Source organism: Notechis scutatus, chromosome 4, assembly GCF_049901735.1.
Source record: "Notechis scutatus isolate UNSWTSFEM ecotype Mainland chromosome 4, rNotScu1.2, whole genome shotgun sequence".
NCBI classification, from domain to species: domain Eukaryota; kingdom Metazoa; phylum Chordata; class Lepidosauria; order Squamata; family Elapidae; genus Notechis; species Notechis scutatus.
The window spans coordinates 75,570,774-75,593,508 of record NC_142012.1 but is presented as its reverse complement, the minus strand read 5'-3'; the positions used below and the strand labels follow the sequence as shown (position 1 = coordinate 75,593,508).

The following is a 22,735-nucleotide window of genomic DNA, read 5'->3' as shown; positions in this document are numbered from 1 at the left end:
TTAATGAGCCTTGTTGCCCAAATGCAATTCCTGAAATAATTTGAAATATCTTTTAGAGAGATAAATGTTTCTTTTCCCCACAGCTGCCAGGAAAACATACAAGTAAATAACTGCCAATTTTGAAGGTAAAAATCTGTTTGTGAGATGGAAGTCTTCCCTAAATACCTGTATTTAAGCTAATTTAATCACACACCTAGCCTTTCTTTTAAAGAACAATGTGCTTTAATCAGCCAATACTTTTTCAGATAGTCCTTGAGTTATGACTGAAATGGAGTCTGCCTAGAATTTCTGATAGTTGCAAAATGGGTTGCTTACAGGATGATGCTATTTTAGAATCTTTTTTGTGCTTCATTAAGCAAATCACCATGGTTTCTAAGTGAATCCACACTTGTTAAGTGAACCAATGGTTCACTATGGGCATGTTTTTACAAACACTGAAAGTAAATATCACAACCATTGTAAAACACAATCATATATGTCTGCAGGGTACGGCCAACGGATGTAAATATGGCCCGGTTGCTAAGTGCCCAAACTCTGGGATGGCAACCATCAGAACTTCAAATCCAGATTGTAACTGTCCCCCAGGGAGGTTCATCAGAACTTGGAATGGCCACTAACTGGTAGGTCATAAACCGAGGATGTCTTACATTATCTCTTAATCATCTTTTTTTTCCAGCAACACACACAAAAAAATCTTTTTTTTTCTTCCTTAGACAGCCGAAATTATGCACGCTTTTTAAGTTGAACATTGACCAGCATGATCTGAGCAGAATGCAAAGCGTTTGTGCTCTTAAGGGGCATGATATAATGTTCCTCCACCAAGAGCAGTGAATTGTAATACCAGGGAAATCGCACAATGCGGTGCAATCCGTGCCTGCTCATAGTAAGGCTTATTCCCAAGTAAGATCTGCACAGGACTTTAGTCACAGTCAGTTATGCGGATAGTTTAATGAAACTTTAAATTCCTACTTAGACCTGAGTAAACCTCAGTAACTGGTTTGCAAATTATTTTCAAGGGACTCTTAATCAGAGCGCCCTGGAACAGCGTTCCAGACTACAGAAATTGACAGTGAACTGAAGCCTCTAAATTAACATGTTACTCTCCTGTCCGCTGCTGCTTTCTTCGACAAAGCTGTGCATTTTAATTTCTTCACTTCCGAAGATGGGAAAGCAGCAGCCTTTTCCTTCCCACCCCTCCTCTGCTCCTTCACATTTAACACTGTGAAACACACAGCACGACACCGTAGATTTTCCTTGTTCTTCTGTGTGGATGAAAGGAAGCAGAGCGTGAAAATGTTCCGTGACATATTTTGTGGCTTTACAGTTTAGTTTGCAGAAAATTGTGGTGGTGTTGCCTCTTGGGGCAGTCTGTAGATATTCTCTATGGTCCTGGTCAGCATTTCTTTCGGAGTTGAAACTTTCTGGTGTTGTTTCCTAGCCAGGTTGAATATCAGTTTAAGGTTAAAGTTTTTGGGGTGGTTGGGGATGTAACAGCAGAGTCAGGTAAGGCATTTCCAGGCATTGACCACTCTGTTGCTGAAGTCGTATTTTCTGCAATCGAGTTTGGAGCGGTTTACTTTGAGGTTCTATCTACTGTTTGCCCATGTGTTATTGTGGTTGAAGCTGAAGTAGTCATTGACAGGTTGTAGCAGACAATTTTGTGTACTAAGCTTAGGTCAGACCGTAGGTGACGTAGTTCTAAATTGTCTAGGTCCAAAATTTCAAGCCTGGTGGCATAAGGTGTTCTATTGCAAGTTGAGGAGTAGAGTACTCTTCTTGTGAAATACCTCTGGACTCGCTCAATTGTATTAATGTCCGTAATACAGTGTAGATTCCAGGCAGATGAGGTGTATTCGAGGATTGGTCTGGCAAAGGCCTCACTCCATTTCTAAGAGATCTATAAGGGGGAATGTATAAGTGCACCAGTGTGCCTACCGTCCTTGTCATACTGTTCCCATTTATTTGTACTCATTTACTATGTATGCACTTATACCTGTTTATACTTGTATGCTTATATGTTATGTTCATACTTATACTTGTTTTCTCATAAATGCTTGACAAACTAAATAAAATAAAATAAAATAAAATAAATAAACTGGGATCCAAGACACAACCAAGGCCAGAGGCTACTGCATACTAATTGGTCTCACTCAATTCTCTATGTTTCTCTCGATGTTAAGTTCAGAAATTTATTCCCATTCCTTCTTAACAGCTACTTTACTTTTTTAGTTATTTTTAACAGTCCAATAGTCCATGGCATGTTCTGATAGTTTGATTTTATTTTATTTTTTTGTATTCCATTGATCAAGTTATTTTGAGAGGGATGGATGGAAATTAATGCTAGGTCTTCCAAGTTATATAGTCTTGTGCTCTAAAAAAGTATAACATTTTTTTAACAAGATAGCAGCACTGGAAGGGACCTTGGAGGTCTTCTAGTCCAACCCCCTGTCCAAGCAGGAGACCCTATACCATTTCTGACAAATGGTTGTCCAATCTCTTCTTAAAAGCCTCCAGTGATGGAACAGCCACAACTTCTGAAGGCAAGCTTTAGATAGATAGATAGATAGATAGATAGATAGATAGATAGATAGATAGATAGATAGATAGATAGATAGATAGATAATCTGGGAGTCCTAGTGGACAATCTCTCTCTCTCTCTCTCTCTCTGTGTGTGTGTGTGTGTGTGTGTGTCTTTGTCTGTCTCTGTCTGTCTGTCTGTCTCTCTCTGTATTTTGTTATGGTACTATTTGGTGAGTAAGCATAAAGCATCTTTAAGTGTACCAAATCAGCTAACTATTCCTCATCTTTTGGAAATAGGTTGCTCCTTTAAAAACCCACAGAAACAACTGTAGGGAACTCATCTCTGGTGGTTTTCAGCTCTAACTCTGCTGTAAACACAGCATATCAATCAACACATCCTTCATCCACTTCATTGTCCCCAAGACTATTAAAGTTTAATCATCATCATCTTCTTTTTTTTTCCCCTTGGGAACAGATTTTCCTGGAACTCTTTGTGGCCAAGTAAATTATTAATGTCATTAAAATTTATATTTTTCTGTCATTACCTCTAAGGAAGATGGGGAATTTAATGCAAAACATAATTGTCTCATTTTGCAGTTTGTGTTTTGGTACTCGCTGCTGCTAAAGTAGATTTAAATATTTTTGCCCCCAAGCAAGCCATTGCTAGCGCAATGATTTATATTCCTTTCAGTGCAAATAAATAAATATACAAACAGGCGGACGACCTGGAGTAGCAGCCTCTGAAAACTCATCCTCCTATTCAATCTTCTAAGGGTGGAGAACTTTTCTCTTTCAGTGCTGATGTGAGCTTTCACTCCCTCCCCCTACTCCCAGCAGATTAATTATAAATCACCTGGCATCAAGCCAAACCAAATCCTAATTTGGCCTAACCTGGGAAGTGTGGTTGTTCTCTGTGATCCTTCTCCAGGAAGGGTATTGAAAAATGTCTTTATGGAGGTTTTGAACTGTCTCCCCCTCACTCACCCCACTTTTCAAGAAGGGATTAGTCTTCTATGGCAGGGGTCCCCAACCACCGGGCCGTGGAACAAATCCTACCGGGCCGCTGGTTTGCTGGGAGCCGCCATCTTGTTTTGATGAAAAAGTGCTTCCGGTGAGCTCACCGGAAGCACTTTTTCATCAAAACAAGATGACGGCGCCCAGCTGATGCCGGTACCGGGCCGCGGCGCCCAGCTGATGCCGGTACCGGGCCGTGGCATAAAAAAGGTTGGGGACCACTGTTCTATGGTGCTGGAACCACTAAGGTTTTTTTTAATTCAGGTCTTTCTCTTAAGGTAGCATGTTCCTCTCTATACATATATGCATATAGACACATAGGCATGCAGACATATAGATGCATAGATACAAAAACATAGAGATATAGACACTTTTACATTCAGGCATAATGTCAGTCTGTGCTCCCTTCACAATCCAAGAAAGAAATACTCAGACTCCATGGGTTAGAGCAAAGTTATCCTTTTACTGGAGAATAAAGTGAAAGCTACAGATTTAATTCGAATCTGAGAAATTGGCGCCAGATCACATATACAAAGGAATGGAAATGCTCCCACCCCCAAAGTCCAAATGACTCTTCCAATTAAAAGTTCTGAATACGATCATGTGGCCATCTCCAGGTGGTGATGAGGCTTCTGTCCGTTGACCTTGACATATTTTGATAAAAGTTCGCAGTTGCGCAAAAGGGGATAGAAGCTAGCCAAGAAATGGAAAGTTAAAGACAAGAATTCATATCCCCCTCCCCTTACTACCCACAGCAAAGGAATGCAAAACACCTCCAGCTTTCTTCCCCTCCAAGTTCCCCCCTCCCTCCGTTGCTAATGACAGCCGAAAGAAACAGATTGGCATAGCAGCAGAGAAGATGCAATAGTTAGGATACAGAATATATATATTATGGAAGATATCTTGAGGCTGACACATATAGATGCATAAACATATAAATATAGAGACAAATAGACATATAGACACAGATACATAGACATGCATAGATGCATAGACATACCATCTCATAGATGTATAGACACATATCTATGCATCTATATGTCTATATGCCTATGTGTCTATGCATCTATGTGTCTATATTTCTGTAGACACATAGATGCATAGGCATATAGACATATAGATGCATAGATTCATCAACATATATATATGCATAATAGGCATAGAGCAATAAAGTAGCTCATTGAACACTTCATGTGTGGATCTGGTGGTTTGTGCCTAACAGGTAACCCCATGGAGAGTGCATTATGATAGTCCATTCAGGAGATGACTAAGACATGAGCAGAGTTGACTTCATTCCATCGAATGATGCAATACCTCTAGATTTCTGGGGCTACAATTGAATCTTTGTACTAGAGTTCTGATGAAAACAAACTGAACCCACAAAGAGAGACACACTTTAAAAAAAAAAATACTCCGAAGCATAAATTACATTAAAAGTCAGCAAATCAGTGAGTTTTTTAAGATCAGTGAGCCGCTGATTATGGCCCAGCAATTAATCCTTTCTCTGTGTCAAGGACCTCGGCACTTCCATGTGGGGGGAAATGTCCTGCCTTTCTGCATTTCTGATTACATAGTTGAGGTTGTCAGAAAACAAATGTCTTTGCAAGCCTACTGAGAAACTATTTTCCATAACTGCTTATTATTTTGCCCGTAATCAGACATACAAAGAAAGACCTGGAGTTAAAAAGCTTTGATAGGCCAGGGCTCGGAAGGAGCAATGGGATAATTTGAAACTCCTCAACTCTTGAAAATCCCCTCTGGGAGGTTGATTGCCAAGCTGTCCACATCATCTATATTTTTTTTATGCCTCTCTTTTTATGTCTCCTATAACTAAACTATTTGTTTATCAATATACTTGGCAAACAAATGAAAGTTGTTCGCCATGGGAATGGCAAAGACTTGGATACACGGGATTTCATTCTGCGTGATTCTGAGCAGAAGTTGGACTAACAGGGAGACAGTAACAGTTTGCATTTAGAAATCCTCCTCCATAAAAATTCAATTTTCATAGAGCATTTGCATGCATGCCTGCATGTGTGGTAAAATTAATCAGAGTAGTGGTATATTTCTGTTATTTTGTTAAGGTCATTTTTTGGGGGGGACAGATATTATTCTCTTGGTGGAAGAGTCAAAACTCCTGGAGATATTGCATCCTGAAATATCAAACATCAGTATTTAGTTTCATGCAACATCAGTAAAGATAGCCTTCACCCAATGCTTTGGAAGGAAGGAATCCATGTGTGCACAATAATATGTGTGTGTGTGTGTGTGTGTGTGTGTGTGTGTGTGTATTCAAAGTGGTTGATATAACACAGAACATTAGAAAAAAGGAAAATCAGAATAGAATACAGAATGCAGGCTACAGAATAAGAGAGTTAAAAGGGACCCTGGAGGCCTTCTAGTCCAACCACCCTATATCAAGGAAATCCACATATACTCTGGACTTGCAGATGTGTACAGGTTCACTATTCCTTCCTCTTGGCCACAGTAGTTGAAGCCAGTGGACTGGGTGGCTTTGAAGAGGTGGAGGGACCTCTTCCTCTTCTGCCCGGCTTAGGGGAATGGGCCATGCGGGAGAAGGAACACATCAGTCAGTTGGGCTGTTGCTTCTCTATGGGTTCACTGCTCCTTTTTACATGTCACAATCAAGGCCATGAATAGAGCTCAGGGTGGAGCGCGGGTCTCCAGCCTTGGCCACTTTAAGACTTGTGGACTTGTGAGCTTTGTTGGCTGAGGTACCCTGGGAGTTAAAGTTCACAAGTCTTAAAGTTGCCAAGGTTGGAGACCCCAGCTGTGGAGCATTTCAAAATGATCCCTTGGGATAAGAAGGATAAGTGCACACATAGCTTTGGAAAGGATAATTATGGGTAAAACACATGAGTTGAATTTCCCCAAATAAAATCTGACACATCACCTGACTGGTTGAGGTTGTCTGAAGTTTGCATGAACTTGCTCCAGCTGGTTTTCAAGGATGGCATATTTGTATTTAAATCTATAGCATGGATTTGCATTTAAATCCATGGAATGGATTTATGTTTAAATTGGTACTGTGAATTATCATGCACAACCCAGTCTCTCCTTTCAGACTTTTTTTCCCTTCCCCAAACAATTCATTCATTATTTTATTTTTTTAAAAGCTGTTTTAATCTTGTTGACAGAAGACCAACTCTAGACCCTTAGTAATGGTGTCACCTTGAATTGAGTAGGATTTGTATAAGCTATCTGCAGGTATTTTACCTTGTGAAAAGTTGCAGATGCCTTCCTCCCTCCCTCCATCCCTTCCTTTCATCTCTCCCTCTGTCCTCCCTTCCTCCAGTCTTCTGCTAATCAGTTCTCCATGTTATGGAGAATAAAGACCTTTAATGTTAACAGATTGTGTGTTCTGTCAGGACTCCGACATGCACCCCCATTCAAATCATAAATCTCTAGCCGCATCTCTCAGAGTAAAAAAGATTGTTTTATTAGGAGTTGACATGTTGGTGTTTCCTGGTTGCAGCCAACTCTGTCACAACATTCATTTCACCCTTGACCCCGGTCTTCCCCCCACCCCTGGATGTATATTTTCCAATGAGACACATCCATAGCCAAGAGTCATCAATCATGCTTTCCAATAATAATTTTGCGCACCAGAAGTTTCGGTTGCCAAAGCGATTATCTGAAGCATTTAAGGAATGCACTGCTTTCTCCCACTCCCTTTCTGCTGGCAACTAAAAAGGCCCAATAAGTATTTTTAGTTGACATGTATCTTTATACAGCAGTAATCATTGATCTATTGGTACAGTGCGTGAACTCCCAGACAAATGGCCATAAACCAATATAAAGCAAAGAAAGTTATCGTGGTGAGTGCAAGTATCTTATTTTGTTATCATGGAAATAACGTTGAAGCATCCCTTAACATTTCATCCAGACAATAATCGGGTTGCTTATAAGTGCTTATAAGTGGAGGTGATCTTCATTCAAAACTCAAACAATATGTGGACAGGCACATATTCCTGAGAGGTGGGCATTTCTAATGAACCTTTCTCCCATTAGGAAATCAGTGACAATGAAATCCTAGAACTGGTACACAGCGCTCTTGGGCGGATGACCGTCATACGCCAGATCTTTCCTGCGACACGTGAGAACAATCAGCGGTGCATGAGAAACAACCACAGGATATCATCCCTCCTCTGTGACCCACAGGAAGGTTATCTTCAAATGCTTCAGGTCAGTAGTAGATCTCAGGACCAAGATGACCCATCCGTTCATTGTTGTTGTTGTTTTTTCCCCTTAGGAAGGTATCATGACATGTGATCCTGCTAGCTACACTGCAACATTGTAGAGGGAAAAAAAAGGTTAAATTTCAGAGTGCTCTAATTACCAAAAGTTGGGGCATGTATTACCAGTTGTATCTGCACCCTTTGAATCTCCATGGGATGGTCTTTTGTGCAAAACAAATTGTGCTTCTTTTGCCAGTGGTATCCAATTCATTTCATATGCTCAGATGTATGGGTCGTGGGAAAGGAATATAAGTTTTATTTTTATTTTTTCTTCAAAGGTTACATTGAAACTTAGCTCTTAGTGCATTTCATTGGAAACAGTGAAAAATGATTCTCCATTTGGTAGCTTTGGACCCAGGAAAATGTATTCACATAATCTGGAATTCTTGGATGGCAGATGTGATTCTAAAGAAAATTGGGAACTTCTAAAGCATTTGATTTTTGGACATTTACTTCCATGTCAACATGCCTTATTTTTAAAACTATAGGGAAGTGGACTACCCCAGCAAACCTCCTTAAGAAAGGAATTTTGTATTCGATGGTGCCATTGTCAGAAGAAAAAAGAATAACTCAGAAAACAAAGTATATCTTAAGAACTCTACAGAATCATTTTAGTATTTCTCTTTGCATGCTTTATTTTTATTTACTAGTTTTGCAAATTACCACAGTCAATTAAGATTCCAATCAGTTAACAACATAATGCATTAAATATGTACCATTTGGATATAAAATTCATAAAGTTGTAGCAATGAAACCACCAGCCCTTACCTGACAAATTATAAACACAACAATCCCACAATTATCTCATGGAAACTTATATTTTAACCATAAACAGAATGAATGTCATCAGAGCAAACACCAACAAAAAAACTGAGGGAAAGCTCTCCTATAAAATAGGATATAGCACCCAAAGAATTACTTGTTTGTCTTTGAGAAAATGCTCAGACTCTTAGTCCAAAAACTGAGGATGATTTGGAGACCTGAGCTCATGGGAACAAGTGAAGCTCCTATAATGTTTTTTTGTTTCTTCTCTTCATTACTAACATTCATTCCTTGCTGAGGCATTAATCACTGTTGGCTTCCCCCAGCAAGGAATGCACGTATCAAGCCATAATTCTGTTCAGTCATTTCAATCTAACTGTGTGTATTTACTTTGAATTTAGGAAGCTCTGGCATTCTTGGACTGCTACAAGAACATGTTACAATTACAAATTTCATCTAAGTAACTTCTAGGAGAGAGTTGTACAGCCTGAGGCTCCAATCCCAAGCAGCCTCTAAGGGCCATCAGAAGTTGTTCCCCATTAAATATGAAAGGACTCATGTTTTACTATTGTCAATAGACTAAGCTATGTGGCACGTTCCACTGATCTTTTGGTCCGTATCATTTATTTACTTGCTTGAATGATATGTATTTTATCTCAGGTTTTCCTTTAGGAGATTGGGGGCGGGGGGGGGGGGGGCAGACATTCTCCATCCCCAATTTAAAGTCTCCAAATAACCCCATTGGACAGGCAGAAAGTGACTGGCCAAAGACACCTGTGGGGATTCCATGGATGGATTTGAAGCTGGGTCTTCCTGATCCAATGCAGCGTAATAACCAGCCTGGGAGGGACAGAGATAGATCTTATCTGTCACTATTCAGACATAACATCAAACTGAAGGCTGCAACTTGACAGCTCTATTCAGACAAAAAACTATCTGTCTTCTTCTGTGTAAAGTATCGTACTGGGACTACTGCTTTAAAAGCTTGCCCAAAGATGATATTTCAACATGCCACTTGATCATCTCCATGATTTATTTCTTGTTCCACACAAACATTTTTTTTCTTTTTTTTCTTTTTTGAGCTGCCCTAGGGTATTTACCACATCCAATCTCCTCCTTGCAAACAGAGTGCATAGATCAAAGCAACTCTTTGCCCTGATCTGTAAGAATTAATGACCAGTGCAGTCTTGCTGCTGTGGCACAACTAGAGGTCCTTTTACTTCAGCTAAAGCATCCCAAATGGGCCAGGGACATCAACCTTGGCCTTGATCATCATTGCACGAGCAAAACAATTAAGAGTGACTTCTATTAGTGCAATGCCAGTGGCATAGCTAGTTGCTGAAGCAAGTCCTCCCTCTCAACTTTTCATCACAGAAGCCCCTTAGGTTGAGATTTGAAAGAGTTGCTGGGAGAACAATACTGGTGGCCCATAACAGAGTAAGCCTCTTCCATGGTTAATATATCGGGAAAGTGTTGAGCTTGGAAAGTTCCTGATCCATGTTGATCTTCTTGCCTACATTATTAGTCAACGGCAGTACTTGAATTTTTGTTCTTTCAGGACAGTAACAGTATATACAACTTTACTTTTCTAACACAGCTTTTGTTTTGGAAGTACTGTGATGGCCCTTCTCAGTGATATAATATCTCTCAGTGTGTATACATCTTAGCAGTTAAAATTTACTTCTCTATGGTCTTTTCTATAGCCACGTTCTGTTGAAAAGGAATTCTTCTTTGGTTAGATGACATAAATCCTTTCCAAGTTCCTGGTACTTCAAGAAAAGGTGTCATGTGCTGATTGCTAGTGAGGCAAGAAAAGCAATGGCTCTCCGATCTTGCAGAGGTTTGCTAGAAAAGGATTGTAAAACAGTGAAGTTCTCCAAGTATTGAAAGAGTCAGTCTTAACTATCATAATTAGACTAAAACATCAGTAGTTCACTGCAGGGTTGAGAAGGCACAAATTTCCTACCAGTGGTTAAAGGCAGAAGACAAGAGCGATCAGATTTTCTGGTTCAAACAGAAGGCAGGATTTTGAGATACGCAGGCAAGATTTGACAGCAATCTAGAGAGAGCTTGTCACAGACATTGCCTCAAGCAAAGGTCAAATATAAGGAAGATCTTGACATCACCTTGGTACAATCAACAGCTGTGAAACTCAGTTGTGGTATGACTCTGGTCCTGAGGTTTGGCTTCTCCCTAATTAGGTCATTCTGATGTCTCAACTCTTTTATTTATCCTTGTTTTTCAAAGGAAGAAACATCTGAGAAATAAAGTGACAAAGTCTGAAATTAAAAATTAAAACCAGAGATTTTTTTAATCAATTTTATGTATGTCTAAATATACAGTCATATAAACACACTCACATTTGGCTATGACTGAATCTGTACCTGGGATCTCTAGAAATCTTTACTAATTTTAGAAGGATGTTGATTTTATCTTTGTGAGTTTAGATATACAACCACCAGTGACTGAAAAGTTGTTTCTTACTTGAAGGATATGAAGCACAGAGACAGAGTGAGATTATTTAAGGGGATATATAACTTTGTGTAGAGGAGAAAAAGAAAAAAAATTGAGTATCAAGGGAAATTCTTGACAGGGTAATCCATTAAACTATGGAAGAGCTTCTGAAAGAAGCGATAGAGTTCTTATCACTCAAGACTTAAAAATGAGAGTAGACAGCGTAGCAGAAAATAGACGTGTAAAAATGGTATGTCAAATTACCCAGATATGACAAGGATTAGATTTATTTGAATTTTGTTTTTTTTTTATTTCTGTTGTAAAAATTGTGCAATTTGGTCTGTCCCTCCCTCCCTCCCTTTTTTACAACCTAATTCATTGGCTGCACTGAAAAGTTTGTTTCCCATAATTCATTGTCAGTCTCCAAAAACCAAGAAAGGCATGTTGAGGTTCTTCAAAGCAGTTTCCTCCTTTATTGTTCCTCACCCACAAGGCAGCAATCTTGACAAACTAAAGAAGACGACTAGCATCAATAAATATGTGCTCTGAGAATTCCTAGGCAGGAGCTTTTTTTTTTTTTTGACTCTCTTCCTTCCAGGTTAGTTATCTAAGCCTCTATTATGTGAATAGCTCAGGGTTGAAATGGGGAGTATGGTATTGGGCACGCAACTTAGATTCAGCGCATGCGCAAATGAACCTTTGCACACTCGCCCGTCACTTGCACAGCCCAGTTCTCAACAGACCATGGACTGGTCCTGGTCCATGGGTCCATGGGACAAATAGACATTTTCAGGTTACTTCTGTCTGAGTTTTGTTAATAGGCAGCACAGTTAGAAGAACAAGGGTGGTGTATCGTATGAAGGAGCCTGAGAAAATACAATGCCAGGAAAAACAAAGAACTCGCAGACGAAGAGGAATGGGACTAGTTAAGGAGAGAAGTTGAAGGAGAGACTCTGAGCTCAAATAATTAAAAGACCAGACCAATGTTTTGCCTAAAACTATCAGTCTCTATAGGACAATTGTGAGCGTTTTTCCACCACCGCTCCATATGCCGTGAAACATAACGAGGTAGGCATTCCACAGACTCTGCAGAATTATAATCCAGGGAAACAAAATCGCCTATACCCTAAAAACACCCATTTTCTCACCACGGCGAGCCATCTGCACAGATCATTTAACCTCCACTGATTGCCAGGCAGCAATCAGAAGCTAATTACGCTGCAAATATTGCTCCTTCATTATTGCGATGGGCCTCTATTATTTCATATGGCATCCGCTTGCCTGGCGTGGTATTTGATCCTGGTGTTTTAAATCATTCCACAATTGCACACATCTTGCAAGCCCATTCATCTTAGAAACAGGATTTAAAGCTAAAATGGATAGGATTAACCAGTTATTCAATCATTATCTATTAGGACCCCCAAATGCTTTGTGGGAAACAGAAACATGACAAGATTCGACATGTGTTTATGAGTTTCTCCCTTCAATCACATTGACATTTATAATCAGGTTGCAGGTTTTGGAGATGCCCAAGAGGGAATTAATCATTAGAACAACAAAGAAAAATCATAGTTATCACTTTGCTGTCACATCTTGAAAGTTCCTGGGGTCCTTTGAGGGTCATAAAATAGAAACGGGTGCCCCCACATGGATTACGATCAGAAGTGGCTCCTCTGACTTTGGTGTACAGCCTCTTGCTGAATTTGTCAACATCATTTCAATGGAGATATTTCCTTTGAAGAGAGAGACCAACTGTCATGACTTGACTTTGTGGTCAGACATGAATTCCAAGGAAGGAAGATATTAATCAGATGAACTGCTGAGCAGGTAGACAGGCCAACAAACACAGCCGCAAAGGAATATATTCTTCGGTGGAGCAGCACAGGTCTTCTACTGAAGCTTTAAAAACAAAGACAGCCCCCAAGATCTTAACTCCTGGCAGTGATGTGTTTCAAAATTGTCTACCAGCAGTTTGGTGGGCGTGGCTTGGTAGGCGCGCTTTGCACACGCGCACACATTTTTCACGCACCAAATGCGCACTTTGTGCAGGCGCAGAGGCATTCCAACTCACCTCCTGCAAGCCTGCACTCTCCCGGTCATTTCAGAAGCTGCCGCGCGGCACTCTGCTGTGCCTCGCAAAGCAGCTGCGCTTCAAAAGCCCAACAGCAGAGCGGTGGAGAGAACCGGTTTGGTCTCTGCTGCTCATCGCCGCTACCGGCTCGGCTGAACTGGGCCGAACCAGTAGAATTCCACCACTGCCTCCTGGCCTTTCCCAGCCTGCTATTGGAGCATGAGGAAGGGCCACTTCCACCTTCTCTTCTGGAGCTGGTACTCCAAAACCCAAAATATGTTTACGTAGAGGAACAACGCCATGTTTTTTTTTTTTCCTCATTTGACCTTGTCTTAGGAGCATTCTCATTGTTGCTTGAAGACTTTTCCCCAAAAGTGGCCTAGACTGTGTGGCCAACCACAATAATAATCCCAATGAAGTACATGTGGAAAAGTTTTCTCAGGTGTTTTTAAAAAAAAGTAAACAGAAAGGAAGAAGAATGGGGGTGGGGAACCCAGATAAGCATTGCCTCACTTCATTTATATGAAATTTGTGTCTCTTTCTAAAGCGTGAAGAGGAAGACTTAGCAGGACTGCCAAAGAAACCGCCTCTCCAGGGCAAAACGGCGTTCTTGTTTTCTTTTGGGTTCCATTTCGAACAATTCAAGCACGCTGTTGGAAAGATAATTCTTTAATTTCCTCTTTTCTCATGCTTGAGACCACCTAGGCAGCCGCAGCAAGATAGTGCAGCAAACTCACATGAATTCCTGATTATTGTCTGCCTACAAGTCCAGCAAATTGGAATTGGTGCTGCTGCTTGAGGAAATGAGTAAGGGGGGGTGGGGGTGGAATTTGTTCCTCTCTTCACAATAGCCTCACTCTGGCAACAAAACTGAGATGCTGTAAATATTATCTCTGACACGGGGAGGTATTTGTTTGGGAAACAACCAATTTAATCTTCTTGAGGACATCAGGGAAAAGATTTTTATTTTATTTTATTCTTATTTTTTTTGCCCAAACAGCAATACAGGTTTGTGAATGTAACATTAAGGAAGAACAGTAGCTATCAGGCATCTCACTGAATCTCAAGGAAGGCGGTGGACAAGAAATTGGGGGTAATTAAATTGACCTTCGGTCTGAAATAGAATTGTGGGGTTTCCTTCAGAGCATCAGAAAAGTAAGGAGTAAAAATCCATCTTAGGGTTAGTACAGTAGCTGAAATGGTGAGGGCTACCTCTGAAGAGGGCACCCATGCATGCATTTGCTAAGAGGGAGCCAAAGGCAAAAAAATGTTATATTGCAGAGGAAATGATTATCAATATTAATGTAGTAAAACCATCCCTTTATTTTTTTTATTTTGTTCTTAGATTGCATTTATGCATTGGCAAAGTTTTTATGCTACTTCATTCAAGTGAATCTAAGTGACTTGCAAAAGCTTTATAACATTAAATCCACCACAAAGGAGGAGATAACTACGTATTTTATACACACATATACAATATCCCACTCAGTAATAACAATCCCTTAGCAACCTTTATTTTTGCTTTTTACAACCTGTCACCATCTAGTCTGGTTGGACTTCCACTCTCAGGCAATTCCTGGAAACTGTGGGTTGATAGTTGAATTATTTATTTATTTATTGGATTTATATTGCTGCCTATTCGCCCATGGTGACTCAAGGTGGCTTACAGTATATAAAACCACACTTAAAACAATAAAAACTAACAAAAAGAATCAAATAAATTAATAAAGTACAATATAATAAAATCATCCCCCACGTCTCACCCCAATGACAGCAGGTCACATGAGTCATTTAATGGGCTCCTTCCCATCTCTGGGTTCCCCAGGCCCGCTGGCAGAACCGGGTCTTCATTGCCTTCTGGAAGAGTGCTAAAGTGAGGGCCATTCTGATTTCTGGGGAAATGATGTTCCAGAGAGAGGAGGAGCCACCATGGAGAAGGCCCTTCTTCTGGGTCCCACCAGGTGTATCTCCCTTGGGGATGGGACCCACAACATTCCCTGCCTCCCCGCTCTAATGGGTTGGGTAGATGTGACCGGCAAGAGACGGTCCCTCAGATAACCTGGTCCCAAGCCATAAAGGGCTTTAAAGATGACAACCAGCACCTTGAATTGCACCCGGAAGCAAATCGGCAACCAATGCAGCTCCCACAGGAGAGGTGATACAAGTGCACATCAGGGTCTGCACAAAACCATGCGGGTCCCTGCATTTTGCACCAACTGGAGCTTCCGGATGCTCTTCAAGGCAACACCATGTAGAGCCCATTGCAATAGTCAAGATGGGAAGTGACTAAGGCATGAGTGACTGTGAGTAGGGACTGCTGGTCCAGGAAAGGGCGTAACTGGTACACAACCTGCAATTGTGCAAAGGCCCTCCCGGCCATGACCGCCACCTGCCCTTCGAGCAGGAGTTGTGAGTCCAAGAAAAACCCAGATTACGCACAGCGTCTGTTTGGGGTAGTGCCACTGCCACTCCATCCAAGACCAAAGGTAGCAATTCTCCCTGAGCCAACGAACCCCAAACTCAGAGCCACTCAGCCTTGCAAGGGTTTAGTTTCAACCTGTTGCTCCCCATCCAGCCCCTAACAGCCTCCAGGCACTGTGAGAGGGAGGACACAGCAACACTTAATTCACCATGGGCCAAGACATACAGCTGAGTATCATCAGCCTATTGGTGATATCTCAGTTCATGGTGACAGATGATCTCACCCAGTGACTTCATATAAATATTGAACAGGAGCAGAGAGAGTACTGAGCCCTGGGGAACTCCGTAAAGCAGTGGGCAAGGGCTAGATCTCTCCCCTCCTATCAACACTGACTAAGGGCGGCCGCAGAGGAAGGAAGTGAACTAGGACAGCACAAGGCCTCCCACCTCCATCCCCCAAAGCTGCCCCAGGAGAATCCCATGGCCGATAGTATTGAAAGCCACTGCGAGGTCAGGTAGAGCAAGGATGGATGCACTACCCCCATCCTGCTCCCGCCAGAGATCATCCAAAAGTGTGACCAATGCTGTTTCTGTCCCAAATCCAGGCCTGAATCCTGACTGGTAGGGGTTGAGATAATCCATTTCATCCAGAAACCTCTGGAGCTGCTTCATGACCACCTTCTCAACAACCTTCCCCGAAAAGGGAAGCTTATATAGAAGATACATACACACCCATCCACCCAGAGAGATGCATATATATATTCATTCTTTCTTTTCTGATTTGAAAACTATACATTAATCTGAGTTAAGTAATCCCAACAGATTTTGTTTTCATCATTTTCATTTCTCTTTCAGAGTTGTTTTGTAATCTGTTTTGTTTAGCTTCACACAATCCAAAGTTGTGTCTTCTAATTATAGCCTTACGCTTTTCTAACAGCAAAGTTGAAAGCATCTGTCTTCTTTAATCTTTCCTACCAAATTATACATCAAACTTGTCTTGCCATCCTTTAGAACTCCTGGATCTTCTATTTTCCTTTCTGTAACATCAGGGGAAATCCCACTCAACATGGAAACACATATGCCAAAGCCATCTGGGACAGAATCAGACTCCGTCCTAAAGAGAAGACATAAATTAGATTTTAAATAACAAAGCATCTGGCAGTTAAGAATGACAAGCTGGCAAGAAAGCAGATGAAATAAAGGAGGTGGTAAATCAGAAAGTTGCATCTTCAAACTTTGATTTGTTGGTAAAAGCACATCTGTCTTGTCTTGTTTGAAAACTTGTTTCGAAAAAAAATTCTTAAAAGGTTTGAACTTTTGAAAATTTTTGAAACTGTGGTGTCCTTGGTGCTCTCTGAGCTTGGCGGTTTTCTTGCAGATGCTTCATTACCCAACATCTTCAGTGCTAGAAGGGAGTAGGGTTGTATTCAGAGTTTTTGCAGCATGAATTCAGCGCCAGAAAAATAAACACAGTTGGCTAATGCTTCATTTAACATCTTTATCAACATAATAAGTAGATTTTACAAACCAGTTGCAGATTTCTCCAACATGGAGCAAACTCAAACAGAAGTAGACATGTTACAAGTGCAGAGCTTCAGCAGCAACTCAGCTTCAGCTCAGAAACAGACATCAGTTTCATTTTAGTTCAGCAGGCAAGCAGAGGAGAGAAGCAGTTTCATTTCAATAGACAGACTCAGAACTTAACATAGCTGCAGAGCTGCAGAGCTTAATACAGCGCCTCGTCTAGACTACTTCTAGTTCAGTTTCCAGCCTAGGCTACTTCTAGTTTCCAAATTGTCCTCAAAGGCTGACTTAGTTGCTATGCCTATTCATTGGCTGACCATGTTACCATGCTCTATTCCAATTCATGAATATACTCTGACAGGTTGGCTCTTATTTTTATATTGCCCTGTCAGTGTTGGTGGGAATAGACTTAGTGACAATCTTGGTGACATCTAATATCCATTGAGCCAAATGTTTTAGAGTCCTTGTGACTTTTTAACTCCTGAGACAGTTGATTTTTCTCATTTTGCCCCCCTCAAAAAATATATATATTGGCAACCAAAGATGCTGCCATGTCTACTAGAGACTTCTCCATTCATGTTTTTATCACTGCAGTGGTCTGTCCTCTGATTCAATCTCATGTCCTATTTATTGTTGTAAGATGCCACGTGAACTGCTTTCTGACATGTCTTTCTAGCATAGCATGCATCTCATCCTCTCCAGGGATGGGATTCAAAATTTTTAACAAACGTGGCTTAGGTGGTGGGCGTGGCTTGGTGGTCATGTGACTGGGTGGACATGGTTTGGTGGTCATGTTATTGGTGGGGTGTGGCCAACTCAATATCACTCACATCGAGGCACGCATCTCCTCGCCTGGTCTCTCATGACTGTGGGGATGCTGCAACAGTCATAAGTGTGAAAAAGGGTCATAAGTCACTTTTTTAAGTGCCATTGTAACTTTGGTCACTCCACACAAGCAAAGTACCAGCAAAGGAGGGGAAAAAAACTCCAGAGACGTTCCTGAGACAGGAAGTCTAGTCCTGCCAAGAATGTAATAGGGGTTAACGGAGAGGCAGTTTCTGTAAGCAACACCAAAATGTTTCCTTCCTGCCTTTTTTACAGGATTAGGCCAGTAATTTCTTCTAACAACCAGTTCTCTGAACTGCTTAGAATGTTAACAACCGGCTCTAGCAAATAGGTGAGAACTGGTAGAATCCCACCCCTGATCCTCTCCCTACCCTGACTCACCCCACCTGTCAGCTGCAAAGGATCAGGAGCATAAATTAAGCTGCAGTCTAAAAGATCTTATTGCCCAATCTCATACACATGAATCTAGTAGTGGTGGGATTCATTTTTTTATTATTATTACTGGTTCTGTGGGCATGGCTTGGTGGGTGTGGCATGGCTTGGTGGGCATGGCATGGCTTGGTGGGCATGGCGTGGTAGGTGTGGCTTGGTGGGCATGGCAGGGGAGGATACTGTAAAATTTCCATTCCCACCCCACTCCTGGGGGAAGGTTACTACAAAATCCCATTCCCTCCCACTCCACTAACCTGCTTTCCAGCTCCATTCTCCTGTGCAGGGCAATCAAAGAAGACACAGCCGATCAGCTGGGACTCGGGAGGCAGAAAATAGATTGGGGCAGGGCCAGTCAGAGGTTATATTTCCTGGTTCTCCAAACTACTCAAAATTTCCACTACCGGTTCTCCAGAACTAGTCCGAACCTGCTGAATATCACCTCTGGAGTCTAGTCAACACAAGATTTAATTCAGTACTAAATTGGTGCCAAGTAAGCATCATCAGAATTCAAGGGGGTTGAACTTGGACTGTTTATAGGAACTTAATGACTCCAAGCTAGTGGTGCACTTCACTCCACATACAGTTCTGCCTGCTCTTCTTTTACACCACCAGAGAAACTGGTTAAGATTAGCCTTACCTGTTCTGGTTTTCTAATAATATTCTTCCTTTTTCTCACACATGAATCCTGCTATAGAGATGTTTTACAAGGTCTCCTTAACGAATCTACCAAGATCTGAATCCCTGGGCACTGCCCTCCATTGCTAGTTTAGGAAAGTACTAGGCTAGTAATATAAGGTCAGGCATTGCATGGACTTCCCTTATTCTTGGCTTTAGCATTCTCCTAGAACAGAGGTCTCCAACCTTGGCCACTTTAAGACTAGTGGACTTCAACTCCCAGAATTCTCCAGCCAGCTATGCTGGCTGGAGAATACTGGGAGTTGAAGTCCACTAGTCTTAAAGTGGCCAAGGTTGGAGTCCTCTGTCCTAGAAGACCATTAGTTCTGTTTTAAGCACACGTTGAACGTTGTTTTAAGCAGACCTTGTTTAAAGAAGAGGACTAGAACTATTTGCCCAGAAGGTCAATTGAAACTGGGAAAGAAAATTAGGTTTCAAGCTTGGTATTGCTGATCCTGCCCCCGATGAGTGCAATATAGGCTCCTCTGATAAAAGAAGAAATCAATAATTACTTAGAAAGCAGACTTATTTTTGCAATGCGTTCACTTTATATCCATGTTCTCCATCGTGGTACACCCTTCCAGTGTGCCCTTCAGCAATTGAGTACCAACTGTTTGGTTTTTGTCTCCATGTACAGGTCTCCAACCTTTATCTCTATGACAGTGTCCTCATGCTGGCCAACGCTTTCCACCGAAAGTTGGAAGACCGGAAATGGCACAGCATGGCAAGCTTGAATTGCATGAGAAAATCAACCAAACCTTGGAACGGAGGCCGATCCATGCTGGAGACGATCAAGAAGGTAAATCAAATGCATCTGCTTTTCCAAGGGATATAGGCCAAGCAAGTCAGTTAGTTCTTGATCCCAAGGAAGAAAGGCAAACGGTTGGACGCACACATTAAATATTTAAAACACAGATGGTTTGAAAGAAAATCCTGAGGAGGGGAAAAAATGAATTATTTTTCTGTCACTCAACTGGGTGAAATTCTTCGTTTAGGGTCATATCAGCGGATTGACGGGCATTATGGAATTCCAAGAAGATGGTGCCAATCCCTACGTGCAGTTTGAAATCCTCGGAACGAGTTACAGTGAAACATTTGGGAAAGATGTTCGAAGGGTAATTCTTCTTTCTTCTTCTGTTTCTTCCCCCTTCAGTTTATCTGGAGGACGTTCTGGGTTTTTTTTTTTTTTGGAGTATAATTTTATTTATTAAAAAATTGAAACCTGGAAAAATGTTTTTATATCTATCTAGTTTTGTGTTTAGGGACGCGGTAGCTCAGTGGCTAAGACACTGAGCTTGTCGATCAGAAAGGTCGGCAGTTCGGTGGTTCGAATCCCTAGCGCCGCGTAACGGAGTGAGCTCCCGTTCCTTGTCCCAGCTTCTGCCAACCCAGCAGTTCAAAAGCACGTAAAAAATGCAAGTAGAAAAATAGGGACCCCTTTGGTGGGAAAGTAACAGCGTTCCATGCGCCTTCAGTGTTTAGTCATGCTGTCCACATGACCACGGAGATGTCTTTGGACAGCGCTGGCTCTTCGGCTTTGAGCACCGCCCCCTAGAGCTGGAAACGACTATGTGTGTATGTGTGAGGGGAACCTTTACCTAGTTTTGTGTTTATTCATTGCTATCATCTTCATCGCTTATGACTCCTTCTGATATGAACTATGAGACTGAAGAAGAGTTAACCCTCCCTTTTTAAGATATTTGCCCAAATCTTCTTCACCTGCCTCCTCCCTTCTCTCCCCCCAACTTATGAAAGGTTGAGAGTGATCCATTATGTGGGTGTTAACAGCAGGAATAAATAGTTGGAAAGGAAAGATTTAAGCTCTCCCTAAACTCTGCTGGCTACTGCAAACTATCCATTCCCAAAGGTGCTATGGCAGAGAAGTAATGTCTGTCTAATATTAAATATTAAACGCATTTAAAGTTATATGCAACTGCATGCATTAAGGGCAACTAAATAACCCATAGCCTGACTCTGAGAATGGACTAAACCATAACAGGATATCCTTTATTTTGCCTGGAGCTTGAATGTTGCTGTAAGGTCTGTCTATGTTTATGCATTTTGGCCTCTGTTTTAGCTTCTCCTTTCTCACACACAGAGGAGCAGCTGCATAAGACTTTTCTATTTATGGAGTTCATTCTGTGGGTCTCCGTTGTCCCTGTTGACCTTGTTTCTTTCCATAGGGTGGACTTTATAATGGGATCCACACCAATATTTTAAGAGTTGGGAGGTGTTTTGCATGCAACTATTATGGAAGAGCCCCCTTTTGGCTTTGTTTCTTCGGGGTTCTAAATAAATGGGTAACATTCCCAAGAGGAAGAAATGTTTCTGGGAAGGTTTGCCATATAATTTATGAAGAGTAGGAAGGTAGCCTTCCACCATTACCTCACCCAATGTAGGAGAAGGAGTGGCAGAATCTGAGGGGTGGAGTCAAAAGAGGATTCAGCTCTCTATGTAGCCACAAGTAGACTAAGTCCAACCTCCCTTGAATTCAGTTGACTCTTATCAAGCAGGTGCTAACCATTAGTTGTGAAATCCCTGTGCATAGGCTTTTAGCAACATATCACTTTAATTGGACCCTCATGTGTGGACCTGGTCTTTAGCACCTGACACCCAATCTCTCTCATGTGAATTTTACTTAGAAGAGTAAGAAAACTCTGAGGAAAGTTGTCATGATCTTGTGTGTCATGAGCATCTTAACAGTACTGAATGCAGCAGAAATTTCCATAGTGATAAAATATACATAAGAATTAGATTCATTCTCCTTCTAGTGCAGTGCCTTGTAACCACTGTTAAGGATATGGAAATCCTCTAGGAATCCATCAGTTGGCACTGCAGTAGCTCCCATAACATAATATCCAGGTGACATTGACCTGCTACATGACAATTTGGAAAAGGAAAAGCCAAATAATGTATGACTTTTTTATTGTCAGACAGTATGAGCCTTAGACAGGATTTGGACAGATTTGCACAGTTCTTATTTTATTACTAAGTACTGTTTTAATATTTGGTGAGCAAAACAGGACAGAAATATGCAGTAAGCTCACAGGTTTTCTTTTTAAATACGTATTTTAAGAAATTCCTTGCAATAATTAAAAAATAAATTAGGCTTAAAAATTTAAAATTACAGGAGAATTACAATTAAAAATAAAAAGGAAGAAAAAATCCTTAGATGGACGTTTAACATTGGTATTATAAGCAGAGGGGGAATCTCAAGAGTTTGCATAGACCTCTGTGCCCCTCCACACACTTTTGTCTTCTAAAAAGTCAGCCTTTTCAACTCATTCTCAAGGCCTCCCCCTTGATATGCAACCTAATCATATGCTGTATTTTAAGAGAAACTTTCCTGTTTTGAATGGTAGCATTTATCCCTGGCTATTCATTTCTGTATTTTAAGCCTTTCTTTCTTAAAATATCACTCGTTTCTTTAGATCAACCTTCCCTGCTCGCTTCGCAGTTTCTAAAGCAGCATGCAAGGTTTAGCCTCTGATAATGCTTTTGATTCTCTCGGTTGGAGCAGAACGCTCTAAGATATCTGAGATATCTGGTGCCTTATTACTATTTTTTTTTCCTATGAATGTCACAATTAGTAACGAAGATAGTTTAAAAATGGGACGCATCATTTAGAAGTTCCTTCTCTGGAAACCTGAGTACATTTCTTTTAGAAATAACAGTAGACCCAACCACGGGTGGGATTCTACAGGTTTGCACCTATTCACTAGAACCGGTTGTTAACATTCTAAGCAGTTCAGAGAAC

The 22,735-nt window shown here is 41.2% G+C and overlaps 1 protein-coding gene across 6 annotated transcripts in view; it reads left to right on the top strand.

Moving 5' to 3' along the window:
• The window catches only part of GRID1 (glutamate ionotropic receptor delta type subunit 1), a 654,467-nt gene that overhangs the window by 550,373 nt on the left and 81,359 nt on the right, over window positions 1-22,735 (top strand). For all 6 annotated transcript variants that reach the window (XM_087963843.1, XM_087963842.1, XM_026674217.2 and 3 more), the window contains exons 6-8: window positions 7,567-7,740; window positions 19,616-19,777; window positions 19,974-20,093. In XM_087963843.1, the coding sequence (XP_087819969.1) occupies window positions 7,567-7,740; window positions 19,616-19,777; window positions 19,974-20,093 (456 nt within the window). The remainder of the gene's footprint in view (window positions 1-7,566; window positions 7,741-19,615; window positions 19,778-19,973; window positions 20,094-22,735) is intronic.